The 25507-nt window shown below is 37.8% G+C and overlaps 3 protein-coding genes and 1 non-coding gene across 6 annotated transcripts; all 4 read left to right on the forward strand.

Moving 5' to 3' along the window:
* The first annotated feature begins 574 nt into the window (after positions 1 to 574).
* LOC122837338 (F-box/LRR-repeat protein 12-like) lies at positions 575 to 3905 on the forward strand. The gene is made up of 3 exons (XM_044127631.1): positions 575 to 945; positions 1045 to 1120; positions 1863 to 3905. The coding sequence occupies exons 1-3, from the start codon at positions 845 to 847 to the stop codon at positions 2913 to 2915; spliced, it is 1230 nt and encodes a 409-aa protein (XP_043983566.1). The 5' UTR covers positions 575 to 844; the 3' UTR covers positions 2916 to 3905.
* A 1049-nt stretch (positions 3906 to 4954) lies between these two features.
* Positions 4955 to 8926, forward strand: aurkb (aurora kinase B). Its single transcript, XM_044127632.1, has 9 exons — positions 4955 to 5071; positions 5586 to 5624; positions 5784 to 5862; positions 5943 to 5988; positions 6064 to 6252; positions 7056 to 7194; positions 7302 to 7450; positions 7548 to 7722; positions 8061 to 8926. The coding sequence occupies exons 1-9, from the start codon at positions 4961 to 4963 to the stop codon at positions 8232 to 8234; spliced, it is 1101 nt and encodes a 366-aa protein (XP_043983567.1). The 5' UTR covers positions 4955 to 4960; the 3' UTR covers positions 8235 to 8926.
* Positions 8927 to 8979: 53 nt separating this feature from the next.
* Positions 8980 to 9061, forward strand: trnal-aag. The gene has a single exon. It is a non-coding gene; the product is annotated as a tRNA-Leu (tRNA).
* Positions 9062 to 9825: 764 nt separating this feature from the next.
* bod1l1 (biorientation of chromosomes in cell division 1-like 1) lies at positions 9826 to 24842 on the forward strand. Of its 3 annotated transcripts, none has more exons than XM_044127633.1 (31): positions 9826 to 10081; positions 10487 to 10611; positions 11302 to 11492; positions 11606 to 12082; positions 12682 to 12831; positions 12945 to 13111; positions 13232 to 13328; positions 14310 to 14436; positions 14532 to 14592; positions 14692 to 17203; positions 17444 to 17505; positions 17578 to 17695; positions 17789 to 17896; positions 17974 to 18017; positions 18112 to 18157; positions 18240 to 18302; positions 18393 to 18436; positions 18537 to 18609; positions 18743 to 18801; positions 18891 to 18945; positions 19358 to 19401; positions 19486 to 19642; positions 19801 to 19880; positions 20050 to 20176; positions 21349 to 21401; positions 21483 to 21555; positions 21664 to 21734; positions 21840 to 21954; positions 22188 to 22329; positions 22579 to 22650; positions 23951 to 24842. In XM_044127633.1, exons 1-31 carry the CDS (start codon positions 9965 to 9967, stop codon positions 24069 to 24071), a joined length of 5751 nt encoding a protein of 1916 aa, XP_043983568.1. In that variant the 5' UTR covers positions 9826 to 9964; the 3' UTR covers positions 24072 to 24842. The 3 variants fall into 3 exon arrangements, with proteins under 3 accessions (XP_043983568.1, XP_043983569.1, XP_043983570.1); XM_044127634.1 differs by having other exon boundaries at positions 9838 to 10081; positions 21667 to 21734; XM_044127635.1 differs by having other exon boundaries at positions 9838 to 10081; positions 19361 to 19401.
* Positions 24843 to 25507: the final 665 nt, after the last annotated feature.

Genomic DNA, 25507 nt, shown 5'->3' on the forward strand with positions numbered 1-25507 from the left:
GGGGGAAATAACAATTTCAATTCCTTTTGGGAAAGGGGAAGGGAAATCACTTATTAAAAGTAAAGAAATGGAGGAATGGCAAAAAATATGGAATGAAGATAAGAAAGGAAGAAGATTATATGAAGTGCAAAAGTCAGTTTGAATTCGAAGCATTGATGAAAGAAACAGAAGAGAAGAAATAATAATTAGTAGATTAAGAATAGGTCATACCTACTTAAATGACATGCTTTATTTAATAGGGAGGAAAAATAGTGATAAATGTGAGAGATGTGGAGAAAAAGAAAATGTAGAACACATACTGATGAACTGTAAGTCATATGAACTCGAAAGGGAAGAATTAAAGAGAATAGTGTAAATAATTAAAGTATAGGGCATGAATGGAATCTTAAAGGTATATTAGGAAATGAAGGAAACATAACAGATATTCATAAATGAAGTAAAGCATTGTTTATCTATCTTAAGAATACAAAATTAAAAAATAGAATCTAATAGATGTGAAGTAACGCTGCTACATACTCATGTACAGTAGGTGGCGGTATGCACCTTAAATTTGCTTGTGATCCGCCATAATAGAAAAGAAGAAGAAGAAGAACACTTCCTCTGCCTGTCTTCTTAAATAAGGTCCAGTCCTTTGCTCTTTTTTAAATACTTTTTTCAGTGTCATTTAGAGAAAGGCTGCATCGACCGAGTCGCTATTGTACCAGCGAAAACTAATACATAGTTGTGATTTCATCACCTGTTTAGGTCACTCAGTTTATGGGCAACTGTTTCTTGGGGATTGCTGATTTAGGCGCAACCCTTGTGCGTCAGGATATAGGTCCGTGTTGAGAGTTTTGTTTACAAAATGGATGAATTTAAAGGCTGTAATCTTGACTACTTCCCAGAGAACATTTTAATTGACGTACTCTCGTACTTAAGCGTCAGAGAGCTCGTCAGAGCTGGGAGGTAAGTATTTTTGCTTGTGAAACAAAAAGCTGTTTTTTCTTTGTTGTGACTCATTCAAATGAGTTTTTTGTTGTTGCTTTTGTTTTTCCTGCCGTGTAGAGTCTGCAAGAGATGGAAACGCCTCGTTAAAGACCAAAGGCTGTGGAGAACAGTTGATCTGACTGCATGGAAAGGGGTAAGAGTAGACTTTTGTTTATAATTTGTTGTACAAAAGTGTTTACGTCCTTTAAACTTTTCCACATTGCCACAAGCTTCGATATATTTTAATTAGGATTGTATTTCTTACAGCAATACAAAATAATTCATAATTGGGGGAGGGGGGCATTAACGGATATAGGGATCTCAAAACATTCTACAAATAAAAATCTGAAAAGATTGGTGTGAATTTGCAATCTGCTCTTTTTACTCTGATATACCTGAATAAAAGCCATATTGATGAGGACAAGCTTTTAGAATTAGTGAAGTGTTAGAAAAATTAGAAACGTTTACGTGACTTGTAAAAGCTGTGACCAAATAAATTGCTCACATCTGTGTTTAATTCAGAATGTATACGTTATGTATTTTTTTTCCCACTACTGTTTTATGTGATATAGAATATACCATATTTAAAGTACATTTCTAATTTGTTCTTTTACTGTGTAAAGTACAAGTTATCCTGACTAGCACTATACATTTTTATTACGGAAAATGTTTGTGAAAATACTAATTTCTTTATTTTCTAAAAATTCTGTGTGTGAAACAATTTTACATTGTGTTCATGTATGAAGCTATTGTCTACAGATACTATATTATCCTTCTATGTCACTATATGTGTTTGGGTGCATATAGTGACATAGTGCAGTCAGTGATAGAAACTAATAATTTTTTTTCTTTCCACCTCTCACACTTCCATTCATGGTCTGTCCTCTGTGTATTAGGTGACGTCTCGGATCCTGTGGTTCCTTCTGCGTCAGTACCTGGGTTGTGGATTGAGGTGCCTTCGCTTGCGTGGTTTGTTGCTCTCTGCCCGAGGTGGCACCTTTCTTTCTGAGTCTTGGCTCAAGGCTTTGTCCACCAAATGTCCCCGCCTGAGTAAACTCTGTCTTCTGCATGCTGATCTCAGAAGCTTACCAAACTGCCAGATCCTGCCCCGATCTTTGCGGGTGCTGGAGTTGCGTGGCTGTGAGCTGCCTCGTAGTTTTTTCAATCAAAGCTTGCCTACATCACCTGCTCTACCTCATGAACGAGCTGAAGCCACATGTAGTGTTGGTGCTCAACCAAAAGGACGCTGTCAGAAAGGGAAGGGGATTGCTTCTCCTTCAGGAATTGGTGTCGAGAGGTTGGTCCTCAACAACGTCCCATCTTTTACAGACCAGCATCTGCAGAATTTGGCATCCTGGGAGAGACTCAGTCGGTTGGAGTTACGTGATACCTTTCGTGTAACAGCAAATGGACTTAGGAGCTGTGCAGCCAAAGAAGGCCTGTCAGGCCTGGAAGGGCTTTCACGACTCAAATATCTTGAAATAGGCATTACAGGACGACAGGGCTACCAGTTACAGATGGCCTCCCTTGGACTGGGGGCAGGGTGGCTTGGACTAGAGGAGCTGAGTCTTGGTGGGAAGGAGGTGGGACCGGGCTTGCTCTGTGCCAGCCGTCTGAAGGACCTAAAATGTCTGCACCTTTGGGCCTGTACACTCAGCGAGCTGCAGATCGTGCGGAGCTGCAGGATGCTCCGCGGGCTCCGCCAGCTGGAGTTTTTAGACGTTACATTCCAGCCTCGGCAGAGTCCTCCTGCAGAGGAAGGACAGGAGCAGGAAGGTGGTGAGGAGCAGCAGAATGAGGAGGGAGGTACTGGTAGAGAAAGTAATGATGACAACAGGACACTGGAGGGGACTGATCCCTTCCCAAGTCTGCGCCGTTCACTGGCTGGTCTGTTGCCATCATGCTCGCTGGTTTTTACTAACTGCTCTGTTCAGATAAATGTAGACTGAATCTATTCAAGTGGCTAACAAGCATTTATTCCCTTTACAAGACAGTTTCTGGGAGAATTTGGAGTTTCTATAGACAACATAGAGAACATGACAGGGTCTTGCAATGACTATAGACTATAGTTTAACAGTTTGTGAATATGTTTTTATAAAATTTGTCAATGTAATAGGGAAATAGAGCTAGACAATCTTGATTGGATATGGCCTCCATTGTAGAGCTCTTAGTTTTGTTACACCTAGTGCACATAATTTAGTATTTCAAGCAGGAAAAGTTCTAACATTTACATGCAAAGCCACATAAAAATAGAAACAAAGAAATTTATTTTAAAGAAAATGTTGATCTTTCAGATTTCCGTAGTTAGATCTTTAAAAGATCACTTTTTTCAAAACTTATCGATTTGCTTGAACAGTTTGATGAAACAACACAAAATTCTTCAGCTCTGTTTCTGAGCTGCATGTTCATCAAGTAACAGTTAAGTTTAACTACAAGTATTATCTTACTGTTACTATACTAATTTAAACCAGTTGGTTTAAAGTAACTAAGGTTACGGAGAAACATGTTTTCACATTCACGAAAAAAATGAACCATTTGCCGAACATCTTAATGTCAACAAGTGAAAGCAGAACATTCACTTGTTGGCTGTCAACAGACATGCAGGTGTTTGAGTCAAAGCACTGAAGATGTCATAAGAAATAATCCACCTGTTTCCTGTTTCCTAACTGCTTTCTAACTTTGTATACACTCAAAAAATCATGTATTTTCTCATGTGAAGGCTGGTTTAACATTTTTATGACTATATTCTTTCACTGAGTTTTTGCTGATGTGAATTTTAAAGGCGATGAGTACAAAATGATATCAGTGTTTTTATTTTACTATCAACAAAAATCATGGAAGATTTGGAGTAAGGATCTAAATAATGTTGCATTTGACTTCAAATCTTGTAATGAAATTGTTGAACATTTTTTTTTTGCAAATAAATTCTGAGTCATAAATTGTCTTTTCTTGTTTTTGAAAATGTCAGGTTTTTTGAAGCTTTTCTTTAGGTAAAGTGTCTCTACTTTGGTTTTAACATGTTAAGTGACAAGAAAGAGTATTTGCCTCCTTGTAGATTCCTTCTATTTTGACTTTTTCTCCCATTGAAAGATTTTTTCATCATGAAGCAAAATTTAACATCTGACAAACATTACAAGAGCGAATGCAACACAATTTTTAAGTGCTGATCTTTATTTTTAAGCAGAAGAAAACATCCACAACCACCATTTAATAAAAAAGTTAATTCCCTTCTCGCATACAATTTATTGTAATAAAAATAAATGTGTTTAATCAATCCAACATAGAAATTTAGCTACTTCGAAACCTATTTGAAATATATCAACGATTTTCTTAGTTATAACATTTTGACATAAAGAAAGAAATTAGTTAAAATTAACAGAAATTTGTGGATCTCATTTGTTCAGCGTAGTAACACAATTCTATATCAATTTGAAAACTTTTGGTCACATGAAGCTCGCAACTGTTAAAGAATAATTCATCAAGTTACGTACAAATATTAATATAAAGTAACACAATTCTGCATTGATTCTTAGTGTATAGGCCACGTGAAAGCTATTAAATTTGGGAGGTATTTTTGTTTACATATTTCGACCAACTGGGATGTGTTGACGGTCCCTAATCCAAAACAAACGCTTTCTTCAGGTCTCTCTAACCGGCGTCATGACACATTGCTGCCTCTAGTCTAGTGCATCACAGAGACAATGTCCGTAAAACATCCAACTTAAAAGTAAATTTACTGCAGGAGTACAACCACTATGAGAGTACAACCGAACATTTAGAGTGAAAGAAGGATTTGTCCAATCAAAACGGTTTACGGGTAGAGTCGCAGATCTAACTTCAACAACTACCTAGCCCCTCCTCATGCCGTGGTCCAACAGCATGCGAGCACAACATAGGGCGGGTCAAATGATATTAAGGACCAATCACGCACTTCCTTCCGCTAGCTGTTCCAACCAATGGAATGGATTTGTGTATAAAATGACTGACAAATCCTATGCGAGCAAACGGACATTTTGAAAACGTTGGCGGCCTGAGTAGTTTTAAAGTCAAAGCTGGGCTCTCAACGGTTTTAAAATTAAAACCTTTATTTGTTTCTGAAATGCAGGTAATTATTACGTTTTTATATCAACAATTAGATGCAAGTAGATATAATTGTAGTTTTTTTTAGACAGCTTTTCGGAATATGTTGCTGATGCAGTCTTTAGCTAATTTTAGCTTCGAGTCTTCAAACAAATAACATTAGCAGGAGGCCAAGTTGTACACTTAAAATGACCTATTTTCAGCTAAACTTTATATAAATGAGCAAACATGATGTACAGTGGTGATTAAAGTAAACTCTTGGGTCTGAAATATTAACTTTAACGTCAGCGTTCTTCAAAGTTTTTAAAGTAAATGCCTATCTTTGTTTAAATAGGCTAGATCGTACTAACAACATTTTGCCAGCAATTTCCAACGTAATACAATTCTGACTTTTACTTTACCCCCTACATTGTCGGCAAAAAAGCAAAAAGTAGGAAATTTTAGCTGTAGATGAATTTGACTCGGCATTCAAATCTGTTATTTCTTCAGAATAGGGGAGCAGTAGAATCTGATCCTTTTTCCCCCCCCTTTGTTCACAGAATAAGGAAAATCATGAACCCAGGGGTCTTCAAAGACAGGTTAGTGGTAATTCTCCATTTAAAAAAAAATAAGATCAACCTTCTTTGTGGTAAGCCTATAAAAATACATTTACTTGCATTATGGGATTCCATATTGGTTGAAGTAATAACTTTTGTTATAAGGTGTGATTGTACCATTCTTTCTATTCTGAATTTCAGTTTGCACCCCCAAGTGTGACTGGGCCACAACGTGTTCTTGTGAAGCCAAAAGTTGATTCAGAGAAAAGTTATGTTATAGGTAAGTCTTTCCTCTTATGTGCAAATCAGATTTGCATAAACTCACGACTGTAGTAGTTTTTCATGATTTATTCTTTTAAGGTCCTGGGAGAGAATGTGCTAGCTCATCTTCAAATTCACCCCCAAAGTAAGTGCATTAAAAAAAGCATCTTGTCTGTTTATTTCTCTTTATGATGATAAACATTTTGAAAATTTATATCAGGAAACTTACAATTGACGACTTCGACATTGGTCGACCTCTTGGAAAGGGCAAGTTTGGCAATGTCTACCTCGCAAAGGAGAAGAAGCACCAATTTGTTGTGGCGCTGAAGGTGTTGTTCAAGTCCCAGATGGAGAAGGAAGGTGTGGAGCATCAACTAAGAAGAGAAATCGAAATTCAATCACATCTGAAGTTAGTAATTCAGGTTTTGTCATATTTTTTTATGTTGTATTTGTTGTATTTTACGTAAATTATATAAATTACTGTTATAGCATTTTTGGACAGCTCAAAACTTATCTCAAACTTATACATGGTCACAACAAAGTTTATAATATTATCTTTTAAGGTATTTGTGTAAATATTTCACATCAGTAATGCATACCTAAAAGATATTGGTTGCACCACTTAAGATTAGTTGAGTTTAATTTAGTAGTAAAACACTATCTTTGTCATGGTTATTTGACTATTTTGGAAAGATTTTAGGTAAAAATTCTGACTACAACTAAGTGTCTGTTTCTTCAGTATAAAGCTTGCAAAGTCAGTCATACTTTTACCACATTTTATGTATTTTTGTTAGAATTTAGAGAGACCAATACAAAGTAGAGTATAAACTTCAAGTGGAGGGCAAATTATACATGTTTGTTCTTTTTTTTTTTTTCTTTTAAAATTATGTTGATGAAGTGTGCGTTATTCGGTGCAAACGTCTCTTGTTTTAAGATGAGCTAGTTTATAAAGCAGTATCTTAAGCCATGGGCATTTAACAGAGTCTGTTTTATCTATCTTCCAAATATGGATATTATAGTACAACTACACATAAAATGTCATAGAAAACACTGAAGTGCTTGGTTGTAATTTGAAACAGGTTTTTGAGTTGGACTGAATGGATAACAGTGACAGATTCTTTTTATAATTATTTTTTACTTTAAGGGCATATCTTATTTGACCATTTTTACACATGTTAAGTCTGTTTATTCAGTTATATATTTTTCTCTTAGACACCCAAACATCCTGCGATTCTACAATTATTTCCATGATCGCAAGAGGGTTTTCTTGATTCTGGAGTACGCTCCACGTGGAGAAATGTACAAAGAACTCCAGAAGTATGGACAGTTTGATGATCAGCGCACTGCAACGGTAAAGGCTGATTTAAAAAAAAAAAAAAAAAAAAACGGAAGATGTTGTCTTCAATTCCTTGCATATTTGCTTCAGTGCATTAATCAAATGTTGATTTAAACTTCCAGTACATGGAGGAGATATCTGACGCACTGATATACTGCCATGAGAAGAAAGTGATCCACCGTGATATCAAGCCAGAGAATCTACTTCTTGGTTTTCGTGGAGAACTGAAAATAGCTGACTTTGGTTGGTCTGTCCATGCACCTTCTCTAAGGTAAGAACATAACATTTTTGAGAACCACTGTTGGATTATGCTGCCCCTTTAAGCAACTAATTTCAGCTTTTTATGCTCTTGTTAACCCTCCTTACAGACGTCGCACTATGTGCGGGACATTGGATTACCTTCCTCCTGAGATGATTGAGGGACACACTCACAGCGAGAAAGTGGACTTGTGGTGCATTGGAGTCCTATGCTACGAATGCTTAGTTGGCAACCCCCCCTTTGAAACAGCGAGTCATTCAGAAACTTACAAGAAAATTATGAAGGTTTGTGTTTCTTTGCAGGTATAATAAATTTAGACTGCTGAATTCAGTAGTTGTGCACAGAAAAGTCCGGTTACTTGGTAAATAATGTGCTTCAAGAATACATTTTGCTATATTTGGCTTCAAAGTAGGAATGATTCTGTATAAGGTTATTACAATGTAAACTAATTATGGTGATATGGTACTTTCACATTTAAAACGTGTCTTTAATTAAAAAATGACAATTCTGCTTCCTGTTAAATATATATTGTATGACAGTATTGGTTCTAAATACCCTGTGAAATAAATAAAAACCTAGATATTTTTCACATGCTGATCAGTTTTTTTTTCTTTCTTCTCAGGTGGATCTGAACTTCCCCAAAGTCATCTCTGATGGTGCACGGGACCTGATCTCAAAGCTGCTCCGTCACAACCCCATAGACCGTCTGCCTCTTCAGAATGTTATTGACCATCCATGGGTGAAGGCCAACTCACACAGACTCCTTCCTCCCACCTGCCCTACGAAGAAGCCCTGAGCCCCCTCACCTGCGGCCTGTTTTCTGAACGTTTTTAACTGTCCTTCTAAAGGTTCTGCACTAGTCTTATCACTGCCATGATTCCGGTGCATTTTGTAACTGGGGATACATTATTCTGATAAGCAGTGGATATCTGCCTCTTTTAGCTGAAACCTTTCAATAGGAGTTTTTTTAAATTAAGGTTCACTTCTTTTGCTTCTAGGTAAAAATGCATGATTATTGTAATTGATTAAATTGCACCTATTGCTTGCAAATGTAACAGCTTTTTTTAATACAAAGTTTCTTTTTTGTATTTCTGCTATTTACGTTGGTGGTTTAATTGTTGTTCAGTGTATTCCTTTTAAGATGTTGTATACTGCCTTTGAATAATATGCAAGTATTTTCTCCAGATCAAGATTGGGTTTTTGTAGCTCAGAATGGAAAGCATGCATAATTTTATCTTCTGTTAAAAGTTTTTAAAATGATATTCTTTACAGTAAACAAGTTTGTACTATGTTAAAAGATTTTTTCTTTTTAAATGGCACAGACACCTTTACATGTGTCTTTGCAACACATGTAAAAGTTAACAGATTTTTTGTTTGTTTTTGTGCTTAAATATGTTAATCAACTTTGATCTTTGTATTTAATATAGCAGTTCCAATAAAGTTTAGTACTAATAGTGACAGCAATTACAGAAAGCTGTCGGCAGTCATTAGTTGCCCTGGAGCTGTTTATGACAGCAATTTTTCGTACATATAGGCAGTAAGGTAGCGTGGCCGAGCGGTCTAAGGCGCTGGATTAAGGCTCCAGTCTCTTCGGGGGCGTGGGTTCGAATCCCACCGCTGCCAAGTATCTTTTGTCGCTTTCGAGTAAAACTACAAGGGTCTAGGGTTTTAATTTAGCTAGAATCTTCTTCTAATAGTTTCACGCATGAGTGTTTTGCTGTTTGACGTTCTGTTAAGTCAACTGTAAAACGCATTTGGTAGCCAAGAATTATACACTTTTATCAAAACAGTATTTAACATACCGTTTTTGAAATGGGTCTAATTTTCTTTCTAACTTGGTTTTTGTCTTCTCAGAATTGAATTAATTTGCTGAAACATGCCTTCTTCTTTTATTAGTAGACAGAATTTGTCACCACTTGGGGGCGCTCTGGGTTTAAAACATACACATTGACAGCAGAAAAAAATATTTCCAGTAATACACAACGGTAGAATACGGAGCCCCCAATCAGCAAAAACAAACAAACAAAAAAAAACATTTAAAGTGGATGAGTGATAAATCTGAAGTGAAGCACAACTTCCCTGATGCCATTTTAGTAAATTTGGGTTATTCAGCTCGACAAAGGAGAGGTTAAAGAGGTTTTTGGATACTTCGATAGAATCGATTGATCCGCACTGCTTGAGTGTCTGAAAAGACACATCTAAAAACGATGGCTTTTAACCTTAATCTTACATTCAACACAATTTGTAATACAGTACTACCACTGACATAACGTACTTAATTCTAAAAGATCTTTAAAAGATCCTTCAAAAGTTTTTAATTTTGTTCTTTATCTAAATGTTAGACTTTTATTTTGGTGGGGAAAACTATTACCAAGTTCTTCCGGCTCATTCTCGAAGCGCTTTTCTTCTAGTGGACGTCACATCCCCAAACAGATAGCTTGTGCTCTTAAAGTGGGACAGCCCCTGATGTTTATTCAATTTCTGTCCTATTTTAATCCATAAAATAAAGCCAGGTTTCCCCGAAACATGGCTGGTTTGCCTCCGGGGGACCCGCAGCTGGTCTCAATGATCGTCAGTCATTTAAAAACACAGGGACTCTTCGACCAATTCAGGAGGGACTGTCTAGCAGACGTTGATACAAAGGTAACGGTCGAAATCATAACTTCTTCTTTATCGGTGTTTATACTGCTCATGAAAAGATTACAGTTTAAGTAGATGTCCTGTTGTGTTTCATTAGTATTTTCAATCCGTAGCATGTTTAGTAAATATGTTTTACGAGTTCCTCAACGTGAGCTATTTTCTCCTCATCGGATTTGTTTCAAAATGAGTCTTCAGTTTAATTTGAATCTAAATTTGTTGTAAATGAAAAATACAAGATTATTAAGTCTTTACAAAACCCACCGTATTGTCACACCATACTTGTGACAATGAGTTTCTTGGGGTACTCAAGCAACCATTGTCAGCATGCCCACTTTGTAGATGACTTTGTAGCTTTTTGTTTGTCTGTGAGTCGATATTTGCGAAATACTTGTGATTAATGTTTTGCAGCCAGCTTACCTGAACCTGAAACAAAGAGTGGACAACTTTGTCTCTAATCACCTGTCTAATCACACATGGAGCCCTCATCTGAACAAAAACCAGTTGAGAAACAACATCCGGCAACTCGTCCTGCAGTAAGGAAAAAACTGTATATTTTTCTTATTTTTTTAAAAGAAACAGAGTCTTTGTAATAATCAGTACTTTTGAAGCCAGATATTTACCATAAACACATACCAGAACGTTTTAGTCACTTTTATTACTATTATTAAGTCAGAAACATACATACACTAGATTGCTCTTGACGCAATTTTCCTTAAAGTGCCACGTTTATCTGAAAGTATAAACCCCATGAGAATGGACACATTGCTGTTCAGGCAGGAGGTGGTGGCTACTTTGTCCAAAGAATACACTTGTTTTTACAGGGCAAAAGGAAAAAACGTCTTGAAAATCCTGGCTGAAGCTGCTAAGACTGTCATTATCCACAGCAAAGAAAGTTAAAACAGACAGCAGCATGAGAAAAGTATATTATGTAAAAGTATTGAAGCAACATCTCAAGAGCCATTGGGTCTTCCTTAGTATAACACTAAATTAGTCACAAAGTGGTGTAATGAAAAGAAAATTTGTTCTAGCATTTAAGAAATCGAAATAATTTTGATGATTTAAAACAGGAAAAATTTTGTCTGGTTTAATCTCAGTGAAAAAAAGAGTTGTGGTGTGTAGTTTTTCTATAATAGTTTTTTTTTTATGCAATCTTTTTTAATATCTGGTTTCAGTTACATGAATATATGATTTTCTGACACTTTTTGTATTTGTTTCCCTTACAGATCTGGAATGCTGGAGCAGGGAGTGGACAGGATAGTGGCCCAGGTGGTTGATCCCAAAGTTAATCACATCTTCAGGCCGCAGGTGGAAAGGGTGGTCCGTGAATTTCTGTCTCCGGGCAGCTGCTCCGAGGAGCCGCCACTTCCTCTGACAGCAGCAGAGATAAAGACGGACAGCAGCGTTCCTGAACAACGTATGTAACTTTTCATATATTCTCTTGATGCCTTCTATGACTGCAGAATAATCTCTTTCTGTTTATTCTACTAATTCAGAAATGATCTTAAACGCATATTGATGTGTCCACAGCTTCATCATCAGCTTCAACTCCCGGCAGCAACGCCATGTCCATCCTGGATACCATAACTTCTCTTAATCAGGAGGCAAACGTCAGGACCAGCTCAGCAGCCGAAGGAGGCGGTAAAATCCAAGTTCTGGATGAACCAATGGAGCTGGTGGAGGAAAATGAGGAAGACATGGAGGTTGTTGAAGAAAGTGACGATAACCAGGAAGGAAGGTCACTGGAGGAGACAGAGGTAGGAGAAATCCACACAGCAGAAGTGAAGACAGAAAGCTTAGAAGAGCAGATGGAAGTGGAAAAAGAACAAGTAAAAGAGGAGGTTAAAACTGAAGAGGAGGAAGCAGGAGCTCCGGTGCAAGCAGAGGAAAAGAAAGAAAAACCTGCAAGCAAAGTGAGTGGGAAGGTCTCAGATGACAAGTCTGATGATGAGGCAGTGAAATCTACTAGTCAAGCCAAGCAGAAAGCCAGAGAGCGGATAAAAGAAGGTGAGCTATTTTTTATTTTTATGTTTTATGAACAAACAGCTGCATAATTCACTGAGTACAGTGCATTTGTGTTAATAGAGATATTTATTTTCTTGTTTTTGAATCATAGTTCTTAATAAAGCATTTTATTGTGAATCAGACTTGTTTTTTTTAAGAAGGGTGTTTCCATTGTAAACATACAATTTTTGGACATAATTTTTACGTCTTATATTTTAAATGTGTTCATTCATTGATTAGTTTTGGAAAGTAAAATAAAAAAGAAAAGAATAATTTATTATCTAATCTAGCTATTTTCCTATATTGTTTATATTCTTGTTTTTGAAATGATAGAAAAACCTTGGTGCCTAATTCCAAGGTGACTATTCTTATGAACCAAGTAGGTGGATAGATATATTTGTGGCTCATCTGCAGTAATGTGGGCCCGAGTTCAGTTATTGTCAGGAAGGAAGAGGTGGGTCAAAAATCTTTGCTGCTGCTGCTCCTACCTCTGGTCATGAGATGAGGACCAAAGGAACGAGATCAGTAGAAATCTAGTCCATAAACCAATATGTTTTTTCAGGCTAAAAGATTTGAAACGATTGTATTTATTTGGTTTGCAGAATACTCTTTGGAGGACTCGGACCTCGAAGGCCTGAGTGACATCACGGTGAGCTCCGTCCACACCAGCGACCTTTCCTCTTTCGAGGAGGAAAGTGACGTGGAGGAGCAGCTCTCTGATTCTTCCGAAGAGGGCCAGCTTCCACCAGACGGTCTCTACCTCCAGTTTTTCCATTGTTGTTAAAATTGTTTAAAACTTTTTATAAAGAATCAAAGTCAGAGTTGGAGCTTTTTTGTTCTAGTTTGCATATTGATTTATCTGCAGATGAAGATGAGAAAGCGGAGAGGAAACACCCCAGTGAGGAAGCGGAAGGCGAAGACAGGGAGCGTAAACCCCGGCGTAAAGCATATGTCCACAAACCCTTCCTCTACTCTCGTTACTATAGCGACTCGGATGATGAGGTCACTGTGGAGGAGCGTCGCAGATCTGCTGTGAGTTCACAAAAATTTGGTTTAAATGACCAGAACTTTTGTTTTTCATGTTGATAGTAAATTTTTAAGCTGCACGGTCGCACAAAGAAAATGTAAATTTTGGATTTGTTGATTTATCAGGCAAAAGACAAAGAAGAAAGGCTGCTGAAGAGGCAGCAGAACAGAGAGCGAATGGAGGAGAAGCGCAAACAGAAAGCTGTGCAGGCTGAAGAGCAAGGTGTGTTTATTTGGATCTTTGTCTTGGAATGACACATAAAAGTAACATTCTTCATACAATTTCAGCCAACACAGACTGATTTTTAAATTTTTTTTAGAACATATGTTATTTCCAACTAATTCAACCTCAACCCAGGCTTTAATTAGGTCTATGTTACACCCAACAATTACTTTTCTGCACTCTTTATTTCATTCCCACATTTTCTAGTTAAATAGTTGAACTTTTTTATGTTTTGCCACACTCCAGTTACAAACTTCAATGTATTGCAGTGAAATTTTTATGAAGTGGAAGGAAAATACATGTTTTTTTTTTTTTTTTTTAATTGTTTTGTGTATTATTTTTATTGAAATTTTTGACCTATTAAGTATTTTTGGTCTAGTTTCTAGTGCAAACATCTTTGTACACTTGAAATAATATAAACTACTTTGTTGTAAGTAAATAATTCCTCAATATTGAAAAGAAATAATTTTATATTGTTTGCCTTATATTAGAGTTTTTCCCATGTTATAAGTGCAAATAATCTGCCAGTTGAATTAGAACCTTTTCATCAATATGAAGTTTTTATTGACTTATAACAAACTCCTATATCTTGCTGAAAAGTTACTGTAAGTTACTTTTGTCTTATTTGAAGTGTGCTAAGATATTTGCACTAGAAATTAGACCAAAAATACTTAGTAAGATTTTGTGTGTTGTCAATGTAGCAGAAAACACAACATGTGAAAGAAAGCTAACACGTTGTTATATCATAGCTTGTTCATGTGTTTGAATGGCTTAGTCAAAGTTCAGACTTTTATCTCCAAGAATCTGCAAGAAGACTAGAAAATTAATGTTCACAGATGCACTCCTTTAAACCAGAGCGGGACTGAGACGAGCTAAATTAAAATATTTTGCAGGTGTCTTAAAGTGTTGAATACCATGTTGTAATTTCCCTTCGCAGTGTGAATCTACTGCATCGTTTTAGCATGTTTTTATCTTAAACAGACAGCAAAAAAGCAAAGTGTCCTGACGCTGCTGGCATGGAGAGCCCCAAGGCAAAAGAAGCTCGCAAAGAGAAGAAGGTCCTGGAGAAAAAAATGGCGCTCAACAGGAAGAGGAAACTAGACTCGAGGTGTGTTACTAGAAGCTCCACTTCTAAAAACAGCCAGCGCTTTAGAATTTTTTTGAGGATTTCTAAGCTTTAAAAATGTTGTAAATGTCTTCCAGAAAAGAGGGAGATGTTTCGACCAAGAAAAAAGGAGAAGCAGGAGAAATATCCAGGAAAGTGGTATGAGAACGCCAACAGAAAGAGGATCAAACATCTTTGTCATTTTTGATGGGTGAGCTGTTACAACCCTCCACTTTGTTCTCTTGTTTTGAAATCCAGGAAGTGAAACCCTTAACCTCAAAGACCCCACAAGCTAAACTAGTGCGACATCTGTCCGAGTCTGCATCGTCTGACGACCGGCTTGGGCGGACGAGTGGCGGTGTCTCTGAAGATCCCTGCGACACAAAGAAGCTTCCTGACAAAAGCCAGACTCACTCCTTCATCCTGGATCTGGAACAAGGCTCCCAAGAGGCACTCAAGCATCGCTCGTTTGGGAAATTTGACCGTCTGCCTCGCAAAGAACGCAAGGAGAAGGAGCGCAGCCAGTCTGATGAACGTTCCAAGCTCAAACAGAAACACGAGAAGAAATCTGAGTATACGGTGGAAGAACCTCTGCAGAAGGACAGCAGTGCTAAAGTTTCCTCCGAAGAAAAAGTCGAAAAGAAGCTTAAGGTCAAAACTGAGAAAAAAATTTCTGGAAGTATTCGAGAAGGAAAGGTGATTGAAGACAGCACTGATGAAGGAGGGGCTAAAGATGCCAGGAAGATAAAAGGAGGGTCTGTGGAGAAGGAGAAAATAAGAGAAAAAGAGAAGAGCAAAGAAAAGGAAAAAGCTAAATTGGACAAATCTGCCTTTAAAAGTGATCTGAAGCAGTTGCTTCGCCCAGATTCTGCAGGATCCTCTGAGGATCGCTCTGACAAGGAGCCTGGCTCAGACGTCAAGAAGAGAGAGAAGCACTCCAAGGAAGGGTTGAAAAGGTCAAAGAGTCACTCTGAGGACAGAGCAGGAGACAAATCCAAATCTAAGCTCGACGGTGAGAAAGAACGGAGTAAAGCAGAGAGCCAGAAGACACAGAAACCAAACACTGACGCTGACAAAGATCCTAAAAAAGCTAAGCCTGCAGAAAAAGAGAAGAGTGCAGAAAAACCGAAGGCAAAATCCAAAGAGGAGGGAAAGTCTTCCCTCTTAGTGAAAACAGAGAAGCAATCTCAAAGTCCCGACATCAGAAGCGCTGGAGGATCTGCTGTCTGTAAACCTGAAGCAGCAAAAGAGAAGAAAAAAGATGGAAACACTAAAGAGCAGAAGAAAGTGTCTGAAGACGCCTCACATGAGAAACCAGAGCTTAAAATTTCGAAGAAGAAGCTGGAGAAGAAGGACAAAGTTCCAGAAAAGAAGGGCGAGAGTCCAGAAGATAAACCACAGAAAGACGACGGACCGGAAACCTCGGATCAATCCGCCAAGTCTTCAGTCGTCGAGACGGAAGATCCACCGACGAAACAACATCCTCTACAAGACACAAACACCGAGTCTGATCCTGTCGCCGCCACGGTTACTGCATCCTTCTCAGACGACACCTGCGATGCTTTAAGTGACATCACCCCCGAGCCGTCAGAGGGAGAGACGGAGTCACGGCTCCGCGAGATGCTGGGGGTACCGGCTGAGGCCGACGCCCTGCTGGCGCTCATGGACGTCTGTACGTCGGCCGAGGCCAGGCTTCCATCTGCAGGCCTGAAAGAGGAAGTGACTCCCGAGATGGAGCTTCAGGACGCCGACATGAAGATGAAGGAGGCTGCTCTGACGCTGCTCTCCATGGATCCTGACAGCACGGTTTCATCCACCCTAATTGTCCAAGACATGAGGGAGGAGTCGGCGCGGCGAACGCCGGATCCACAACAGATTGAAACGACCGCAACTGAGGAGGAGAAGCAGCTCACTCCAGCGGAGCTCAATCAATCAAGTCAGCAATCAGCCGCCGCAGAAGAAGACGCTCTTTTCTCTCCAGAGGAAGCGTCTCTTCAAACTGAGCCTGAAACTACTGCATCTCAAGAAGCTGCATCAGGCGAAGAAGAGATGCAGCTCTCTCCAGTGGAGGTAGCGCCGCAGGTTCAGCTTCAACCTACTGAAACTTCGCTAATCACATCTCAACAGACTGCAACAAACGAGGAGGAGGATCCACCAAATGCAGCAAGTGGAAATGAAACCATAGAAACAACATTTCCACAAGATGCTGCGGCTGAAGAGGAGAATCAGCTTTCTCCCTGTCAAACAGAACCAGACGTTGAGCTCATTGCAACTGAAGCCCTGGCCACGGCGTCTCCACAAACTGAAGCGGTGAAGCAGCCCTCTCCAGTGGAGGCAGAACCTCCAACTGAGCCTGTTGCAACTGAAGTCTCAGTGGATGCACCTCAACAAGCTATTGCACATGAAGAGGAAAGTCAGATGTCTCCAGAGGAAACGGCACCTTTAACTGAGTTTACTCCCTCTGAAGCGACACCAGATGCAACTCAACAAACTGCTGCAGCAGAAGAGGAGCAGCAGCTCTCTGCAGTGGAGGCAGCACCTCTAACTGAGCACACTGAAACTGAAAGTTTACCGGCTGCATCACACCTAGATGTGGACGAGAAGCAGTTCTCTCCAGTTCAGATGGCACCAGAAGCCGAGCGTCCTGCAGCATCAGCTGCCTCTCAGCAAGCTGAGAAAGAGAAGCTGGTCTCTCAGGTTCAAACAGCAGCTGAGGTTGAGATGAATCCCACTGAAACTTCATCATCTGCATCTCAACTTACTGCTGCAGGTTTGTAGAAATTAATCAATCGTTGAATCTCAAAGTACCTTTTTTTATTCCATAAAGTAGTCAATGAATACAATTTAAAAAATATTGACAAGACATTTTTCTAATCCTATAAGTGGGGGGAAAAAATTGCCAGTGGAACTGATAATTTTTGTCAGTATTAAAGAATTATTGACTTAAAACAAGTTCATATATCTTGCTGAAAAGTTCCTTGTAAATTGCGTCTTTTTATTGATGACTCAGAACACTCAGAATCCAAGATGGACACAATTGAGTCGGAGATGTTGGAGACGGCTCCACCGCCGGTAATTAATCACCGAAACATTCACTGATTAATACTGTTATCAGAGAAAAACTACGGCTGTGTTTCTCTACAGGAGGATGAATCCACTTCCGACAAACATCCAGCTCATTTAGAGGATGAAGTAATGGAAGCTGCTGAGATTTCAGCAGACAGAATAGTAATAATAGCAGCACAAGCAGCCAAAGATGAGGGTAAATTCTTAAACATGGTTTTTATTCTACTTTTTTTTGTCGTTTAGATCTTCTGAAAAATGCTTTCTATTTGACAACCTTTTTTTCCATCAGCGTTGTTACCTGTTGTTGAGCCGGAAACGGGAGAAATCACCAGCAGCAAAGGAGAGAGCTTGGCTTCTGACTGCACTCAGCAAATCTCCCAGATCCCCAGTAAAACTGGTGAGTGCTGACAGACTGATGTTGACTTGAATGTTCCAGCTGCCATTTTGTTGTTTTAACCTGGTCTTGTCCTAAAGAACGAGAAGAACAAAGTGCTGCAGTCCTAGAAACCAGCAGCGAGGTGAGCAGAGAACAACGCTACAGTGAAACAAATATAACTTACTTTGGTTTATTTCAAGTATAAATTCTGACAATTATCAACCTTTAAATTCTAGGCAGTGAAGGGAGAAGGGGAGGAAAACCAGACAAAAGATGATCAGTGTAAGGTTTCATCATATATGCTGTTTTTATTGAATCAAAGAATTATATTTAGCCACTTATTTTTAATCATATACACATATAGATGAAAGTCAGAGTAAAACGGTGGAGGAGGATAGTGAAAATAACCAGACAAGGATGGATGATCGTAAGAAAAAAAATCATTCCAGGTTTATCAAATGCGTTCTTTATTTAAATAAAACAAATAGTAAGGAATTATTTTCTTTTAATCATGTAGGTGAACCTGAGAGTAAGACACCAGAGGAAGGTGATGTGGAGAAGGTACGTAATCGTCTTTTTATTAACTCTAAAGTTCCCTCCAACCAATCGTATTCATTATTATTATAATTTATATATATTTCTCTGCTTCAACTTGGTGTAGATGGAAGTTGACATATCTGACGAAATTGAGCCTGGAGAAACAAACTCAGAGGCCAAATTAGTCAAACAAATCAGTGAGTCGAATGTTTATTTTTCTATTCTACTAACATCTATGATTGTATATTTAAGTGTGATTTTCTCTTCCTCCCACAAAATATTCTTCCTTTTGCACTTAATCTATTTTTGCTGTCTGCCTGAATCTTGCAGGTAATGTCTCGAGCACAGACAGTCAGGAAGATGGGAAAAGCTCAGATGTGTCACAAAAGGTGGGCTGTTTAACATCCAGCTTTATATTTTTAAGTGAGAATGTTTGTTTGGTGACTCGGCTTTCATCAGGAACAATTTTGTTTTACAGGAAGAGAAGACTGAAAGAAGAAGAGGACGTAAAAGAAAGCTTTCACTTAAAAGTGGTGCGTTTAGTATAATATATCGTTATATTTTAATCAAACTTTAAGATTATATAGCCAAAACACCTCTTGTTTTGGCTATAGATGAAACATTTTTAATTATAGGAAATTAATTAATACTAATGAGGTAGATTGCAATATTATTCTACGTGTCTTTAAGTTGGAGTTGGAAAATGTCATCACTCTAAACCACCATCCTTTACAGTTTGTATTGTGATCTCTTTCTAAAATGTTAGTTTCACAAGAAATGTAATGAGACTCACTAAAACATTTCAGTGTTGCAAAATCCAACAGCAGGAAAAACAAGGGCACCACTGTATGCGTCACAACAGTAAATCCATCTAAATAAAAACATCAACAGTGAATGTGAGCAAAATTGAGCCATGGTGAAGTTCTGCTGTTATTTTTCACACAGTAGACGGCACTAAGGATGAAAAGGATGAACAGCAGCCTGTTGAGGTAAGTATGACCTTGATCAGATTTTAGCTTTGTTGTCAAAAAACGTTGGGGCTAAAGTATTTAAATGAAATCTTAAATCATTAGGAAAGTGAGCAGGAGGTGAAAACACCTCGCAGAGGGCGATCATCCAGAAACGCCGAGCAGCTGGAGAAGGAGCAACAAAAAGAAGCGGAGAAATCAGAGAAGATGCCGGGTCGTAGAGGAAGACGTCCAGGAGCCGTAGCTAAAGAGGCAACTGATGGTGGGTCGGCCATGTTTGATGAAGAAGATATTTCAAATTTTAAAATGATGACATTACAAAAAACCCCGCAATTTTGACAATGAGGTATATATTGGCTTGTTTCTGGTGATGGGTGATGTTTGATTCTCTGATGTTTTTGTCAAAATTTTTAACTTTAGATAATCAGGGGAAAAATGAAGCAAAAGTCGAGGACAGCGCTGGTCAAACAGCATCGCTCGAAGAAGCAGAAAAAGAAGAGGTTGGTTCAGAATATTATGTATTTATGTGGAGCTGCAGCTTTTATAGCAAGTGTTTTGCACATCATAATCACATAATGCATAAGAAATGTACTAAATTTTGAACTGCAAAACTTCAAATACTTTCATTTCCTTCAAAAAAAAAAAAAGTTTTACTTTTAACCTTTTCAGAGCCCTGAACATAAATGTGAAGCACAGAAAAGTAATCAAAGCGAAAGTGAAGTCAGCCTGCCTTCTCCTGCTGCAGACGAACGTGAAGTTACTGGAAAGCCAAACCCCCAGGAGAGCGGGGACACGCGTGAGTTTGTTTTACTATCACAGTGGGGCTAATTTTAGTTTATTCGGCAAAGTGAAGCTCTTGAGTTGAAAAGGAAACTCTGGTAGCAGTACAAAGTCCCAGAAAAAAAAATGGCTGTAATGTGTTTACTTTAGAAAGTATTCCCTCTTCTTGTGTGGAAATGTGTGGATTCAGGCTGACTGAAATGCAAACTGGGCTTCTGCAGGCCCTAAAGTTGCTGTGTATGAAGAATGAAAACTGTGTTCCTGGAGACATAAAACTTGATTCTTTTTTTTTGGTAACTAATAACATAACACTGGACTTCTTTTACTCAGACCACAAACTAGAAATGTCTTATTATTCAAGTTTTTTTCATCCATCTAATCTGTTGGTCTTAATGTTTTGATTATTGATTAATCTAATGATTCCTCCAATAAAATATTTATGTCTTTAGCTTTTCTTTATACTAACTTTAAAATTTTATGCATAACTCAAAATAAAATCTAAAGATTTATACTTTACATTGTAAAATATAGTTTATACTTTGCAATGTAAAAGCAAACTGAATTCTTTATATGATTCCAAAAAAGCCTTTGTTTTCATCTGGGCAAATATTAGAGCTGAGATGACATGTTTAATTTCTCAGGATAATTAATTTGATTATGATTTATTAGACTCAATCCGAACTAGTAATGTAAAGCTATGGCAGTTAAAATTAAGTTCATTGCAATAAATTATATTTCTCTTTAATTAGCCAAAACATTTAATATAATTTATGCCACATTTCACTAACATGTAAAGTAACTTGTTTCTTTAGAAACAGTTTTCGCCTCAGCAATTTAAGATTAACACAATTCTTCTGATATGAGAAGAAAAACAACAATACTGTCAGAAACCTCTAATACCAATTAGAGGTTTCTGACAAAATGATTGACAAATGATTTGACAATGATACAAACACTCAGTTATTAAATACAGTTTTAAGTTAATTAGATTTTATGGCTCAGAGATATTATCTGTAACATCTCCAAAATTAAAAATTAACAGTTGATTTTCACAGTTTTCTGGCAGTTCTTGGTTATAAAAGTTTATTTAATAACCACTAACAAATCTTTGTATAAGAGGACTTTTGTGAAGAGCAGTTTGCTTATCTGTCATTGCACATCATACAGTAAGCCATGATTAATTTCCAGGTAAACAAGGAGTTAAGAGGAAGAGATCAGAGGAAACGGAGGAGTCTGGAGAGGTGAGAAGGTTTTTTTTCGTTTTACTTTTGGTCCAAACTGCTGCTGTTGTGTTTTAATTTCCCCAATTTTCAATTCTCCAGGAAGCTGAGGCTCAGCAGGGGCTGGCAGAGGATGAACAAGAACAAAGTGAGGAACAAGATAGCAAAAATGAAGGTGAGAAGCTCATCATTAAAAAGAAATAAACAATCAGATTATTAGCATGGATCGGTTACTGTAGTGTTACGGATGAATCCTTATAAAACATAAAAAGTCTTTTTTCAGCAGTCTCTGCCTCTCAGAGCCATTCAGAAGATGTGAAAGAGCAAAACTGCAGTGAGAAGAAGCCAGAAAATGTATGTTGGCAATGAAATAGAAACTTCCTATTATATTTAGCTGCAAATTTTAATACAATCTGTTATTAGTACTTCTCTTTTATGTGGAAATCTATTTTTGATCAGTCTGCGGAGCAGCAAGACCCAGAGGCAGCTCCAAAGAAACGAAGAGGACGGCCACCAAAGGCAGCTGCTGCCGCCGCCACCCCCACACCCACACCCACCACTGCAGATGATTCAGGTAAATAAAGAAGAAAAATAAAAGAGCAAAACATTTAAAATATTTTTTTAGCTCTATCTAGGTAATCCCTGCACTCCCTCAAAAAAACAAAATTGGGTTTGATATTTCAAAATCTATACTTTGTCTAATAACTTTGATAACGTTAAGCTGTTTGTGTTGTTAAATGATTTGCAAGACATCTCTAAAGTAACTTTTGCATGTTAAAATAAAAATTTTAACAATTATTTATACAGTTAAAAAGGAGAGTAAAGCAGATGAGAAGGAAAAGGAGCAAAACGATGAAGAGGGGGAGGAAAGCGACAACGAAGAAGACGGGGAGAAGGGAGCTGCAACCAAAGCAACGACTCGGTCTGCAGCTCGCCTCGAAGCTGAAAGGTAATTTTAAGTTTTCTCTAATAAATTAACTGTATAGATCAGCCTCAGCTGTGGGTCCCTTTTCTTAAATCTGCTGGAAAGAGCTGAAGCAAAAAGGAACCCGTTCATCTGTGGTGGCACACAAATATCTGATCAGTGAAGGTCTTAATATCTTCAGACTGAAGAACCCATTGACGCCGTTTCATCACATTTAATGAGAGCAGGGAAGATTTAGCACTAAAGCAATAATTTTGTTTTATTGCTCCTCAGAAACAAGCCAAGTAAACCCTCCACCCGGGCGAGTCGACAGAGCGGTAAAGAGGAGACCACAGCTGGCACACGGTGAGTCCGTCTCATTGAGGCTCAGCAGCACCAACGAGCTTTCAGGAGCAGGCGACCAAAAGCGACTGCAACCGGATGCCCTTTCTCCCTAAAAAGAACATTTTATTCAAAAGCTTTCCTGGAATCTCGCGTTATTAGTTCCCAGAATGAAAAGAATAAATCTGTCCCGTGAACTGTAGGAAAACAGGTTAAACTCGCCTTAATACGATCTGGATTTTTGATCGGCTTTCTAATGCTTTTTGGAGAAGCTGTCCATTCCTGCTTTTCAGGAAAAAGAAATAATAATAAAAAACGATTTCTTTCCTGAATTTTCTCTCAGGGAAAAACCCGCTAATCTTAACAATTATTTGACACATTCATCTTCAAGTTCAGCTTAGTAATATCATGTAAAAAGTTCATTGCTTAAAAAAAAAAATCTGTTTTTGATCCAATATTTTTCCTGATTTATTTATTTTATTTTTGTCATAATTTTTTACATTAAAGTTTTACAATAATGCTGGAGTCGAGACCCATTTAGCTACCATCAAGATGTACGACATTCATTTTTTCTTTTTATTCAAAGAATAATATGAATCCAACATGTAATAAATCGATCATAGAAAGTGTAGAATAACACCATTCAGTCAGAATCAGTTCAGGATTTTATGCAAAATAATAGTTTGTTCAGGGCAGTGTCATTATCAGGCCATCACTTGTATTCAAATAAAAGTTTAAAATAAAAACATGAAACTAAAACATGAATACTCTGCTTATTCAGAGACTTTCGCAGTCAGTTGGAATTTTGTAACTGTTTGTGTGTTATTTGCATTGAATGCGCAGTAATGAGGCATGTTTTATGCAGTAATAAGCCACAGCATTAAGTCCACATATTTCATTAAAACTAAAAGTACGGTAGCTTTATTTCTCCACATCAACAAAGTCATAAAAGAATTTTTGTCATTGAAAGAACTTTATGATTCTGGTTGTGATTGGAAAGATTGTATTTTTATGGTAAAATAAATTTTGATCATATGTTTCTTTGTGTCTTTTAAGATTTTTTTTTTTCTTAGTTCTGGTTTTTAGAGCAGATTTATTTATTTATTTTGGTAACACAATTATCTTTTTTTTTACTCTCGATCTGAAACGGCTTCTTTAAGGGAAGTTAGTTTCTGGCAAAACTTATGGACTGAAACGACAACAATAATATTTTTGGTGGAAAGTCTTCAGTTTGTGTTCATGCAATAGGTACTGAGCAACTTCTTCACAAAATCCGTTGAATTAACAAACGAACCTACACTCTGTCCTTGTTTCCCTCGTGCAGCGGGACGAGGGCCCAGGGTTCAGCCAAGGGGGGCCGTAAACCAGAGGCTAGCCCCCCTGCTGTGCGAACACGGGGAGGACAGAAATCAGAGGAGCCCCCTTCTAAGAGAGCCAAACGCTGAGACCTCTGACAGCGGTGGAGCAGCGCACCCCCTCAGAGTTGTTTTTACTCTGCTTATTCAGAGACTTTCACAGTCAGTCGGCATTTTGAAACGGTTTGTGCTTCATTGACCGTTGGTATCGAAAGCCTCTGGATGTTATTATGCACTCTGCTCTGATGGCTGAGTGTAAACCAGAGGATCAGTAAGGAATCCCTCAGAATGCCTTCTGCTGCCCTGCGCCCATATGGTTCGGATCACACTCGTCATTCCACGGTTTATTCAGTAATTCCCAGTGAACCGGAGCATTTCAGACCAATCAAAGGCCTAATGTGCAGCCGAGCTGAGCTTTGAGATAAAGAGGCAGCATCAGAATTAACTGTCAGTCAGCAGAGAGGCCACATCTCAGTCACAGACGACTCTGTTACCCTGACACACACTTGGTGCTAAAGGCGTCTAATCTTTGCTGTGCGTTTTATTTCTTGTTATTCATTCTGTGAATGAAAAGTAAACAGGTTTCCCATCACTTTTGTCTTTTTTTTATATAGCCTTTAAAAAGAAGTATTAGTGAAAGAGAGCTGCAGGAGTTTTGATGTAAACATTGTGTTCCTGTTGGCATTTTTAATAACAGCTGCTGCAAATAAAATACTGTCCCGATCCCAATAAACACATTTGTTTCATAATTGTAAAGTAGTCAGTAAGAGATTTGTTTGGGTTCTCATGTTTATCCATTGTTTTTTGCTTTTTTAAATAAGTTCTTGTTTGTTTTGTTTTTATAATAAATTCTCATCTGGACCTTCTTTGTGAATATCTGCAGATATTTACGTAGTTTCTGTTTTGTATTTATTGTATTAGCTTAAGAGAGAGAAAATATAAGCAACCACTCTATTCACAACATTAACATATCAGTGGATGTTTGAAATAGGATAGGAAGAAGTATAAACTTACTCATTTCTATCCAAGTATCTCAAAATCAAAGTTGTTCCTGTCTCATCATGCTAAAGGAACCATCAGGCATCCTATATTAATATAAATATTCAACATTGGTCTTTAACATGCCTAACTACAGCAAAAAAGACATTGTACAACAGATACAAACATGACATATACATCAAACCCTCAACTAAATGCCATTTTTAGTGAAATGTCTTTAAATCTTATTTTAAACTGGGTGTTGTTTGGACATTCCTGTATTTAGAGACTGAAGTTATTCCCCAGTATCAATCCACAGATACATTCAGTCGAGTATCAGACAAACATTACCTGATTAGCACATGACTGTCTCATAAATTTTCACTGAATTCATAATTTACAATGCCAAAAGCGTTCATATTCTTTTGAACTTATCTGCATTTTGTCACAAACTTGAATGTATTTTACTGGAATTGGATGTGAAAAACCAACACAAAGCCGTGCATAAACAAAAGGAAAATCATATCTGGATTTCAAAATTTTTACTA

Source organism: Gambusia affinis, linkage group LG09, assembly GCF_019740435.1.
Source record: "Gambusia affinis linkage group LG09, SWU_Gaff_1.0, whole genome shotgun sequence".
Lineage (NCBI taxonomy): Eukaryota > Metazoa > Chordata > Actinopteri > Cyprinodontiformes > Poeciliidae > Gambusia > Gambusia affinis.

Coding starts and splice junctions, on each gene's coding strand:
- LOC122837338 (XM_044127631.1), top strand. CDS start 845: ATGGATGAATTTAAAGGCTGTAATCTTGACTACTTCCCAGAGAACATT. Junction 946..1,044: donor GAGCTCGTCAGAGCTGGGAG/GTAAGTATTTTT, acceptor CCTGCCGTGTAG/AGTCTGCAAGAGATGGAAAC. Junction 1,121..1,862: donor ATCTGACTGCATGGAAAGGG/GTAAGAGTAGAC, acceptor TCTGTGTATTAG/GTGACGTCTCGGATCCTGTG.
- aurkb (XM_044127632.1), top strand. CDS start 4,961: ATGCGAGCAAACGGACATTTTGAAAACGTTGGCGGCCTGAGTAGTTTT. Junction 5,072..5,585: donor TATTTGTTTCTGAAATGCAG/GTAATTATTACG, acceptor CTTTGTTCACAG/AATAAGGAAAATCATGAACC. Junction 7,195..7,301: donor ATGATCAGCGCACTGCAACG/GTAAAGGCTGAT, acceptor TTAAACTTCCAG/TACATGGAGGAGATATCTGA.
- bod1l1 (XM_044127633.1), top strand. CDS start 9,965: ATGGCTGGTTTGCCTCCGGGGGACCCGCAGCTGGTCTCAATGATCGTC. Junction 10,612..11,301: donor ATCCGGCAACTCGTCCTGCA/GTAAGGAAAAAA, acceptor TTTCCCTTACAG/ATCTGGAATGCTGGAGCAGG. Junction 21,735..21,839: donor GTGAGAAGAAGCCAGAAAAT/GTATGTTGGCAA, acceptor ATTTTTGATCAG/TCTGCGGAGCAGCAAGACCC.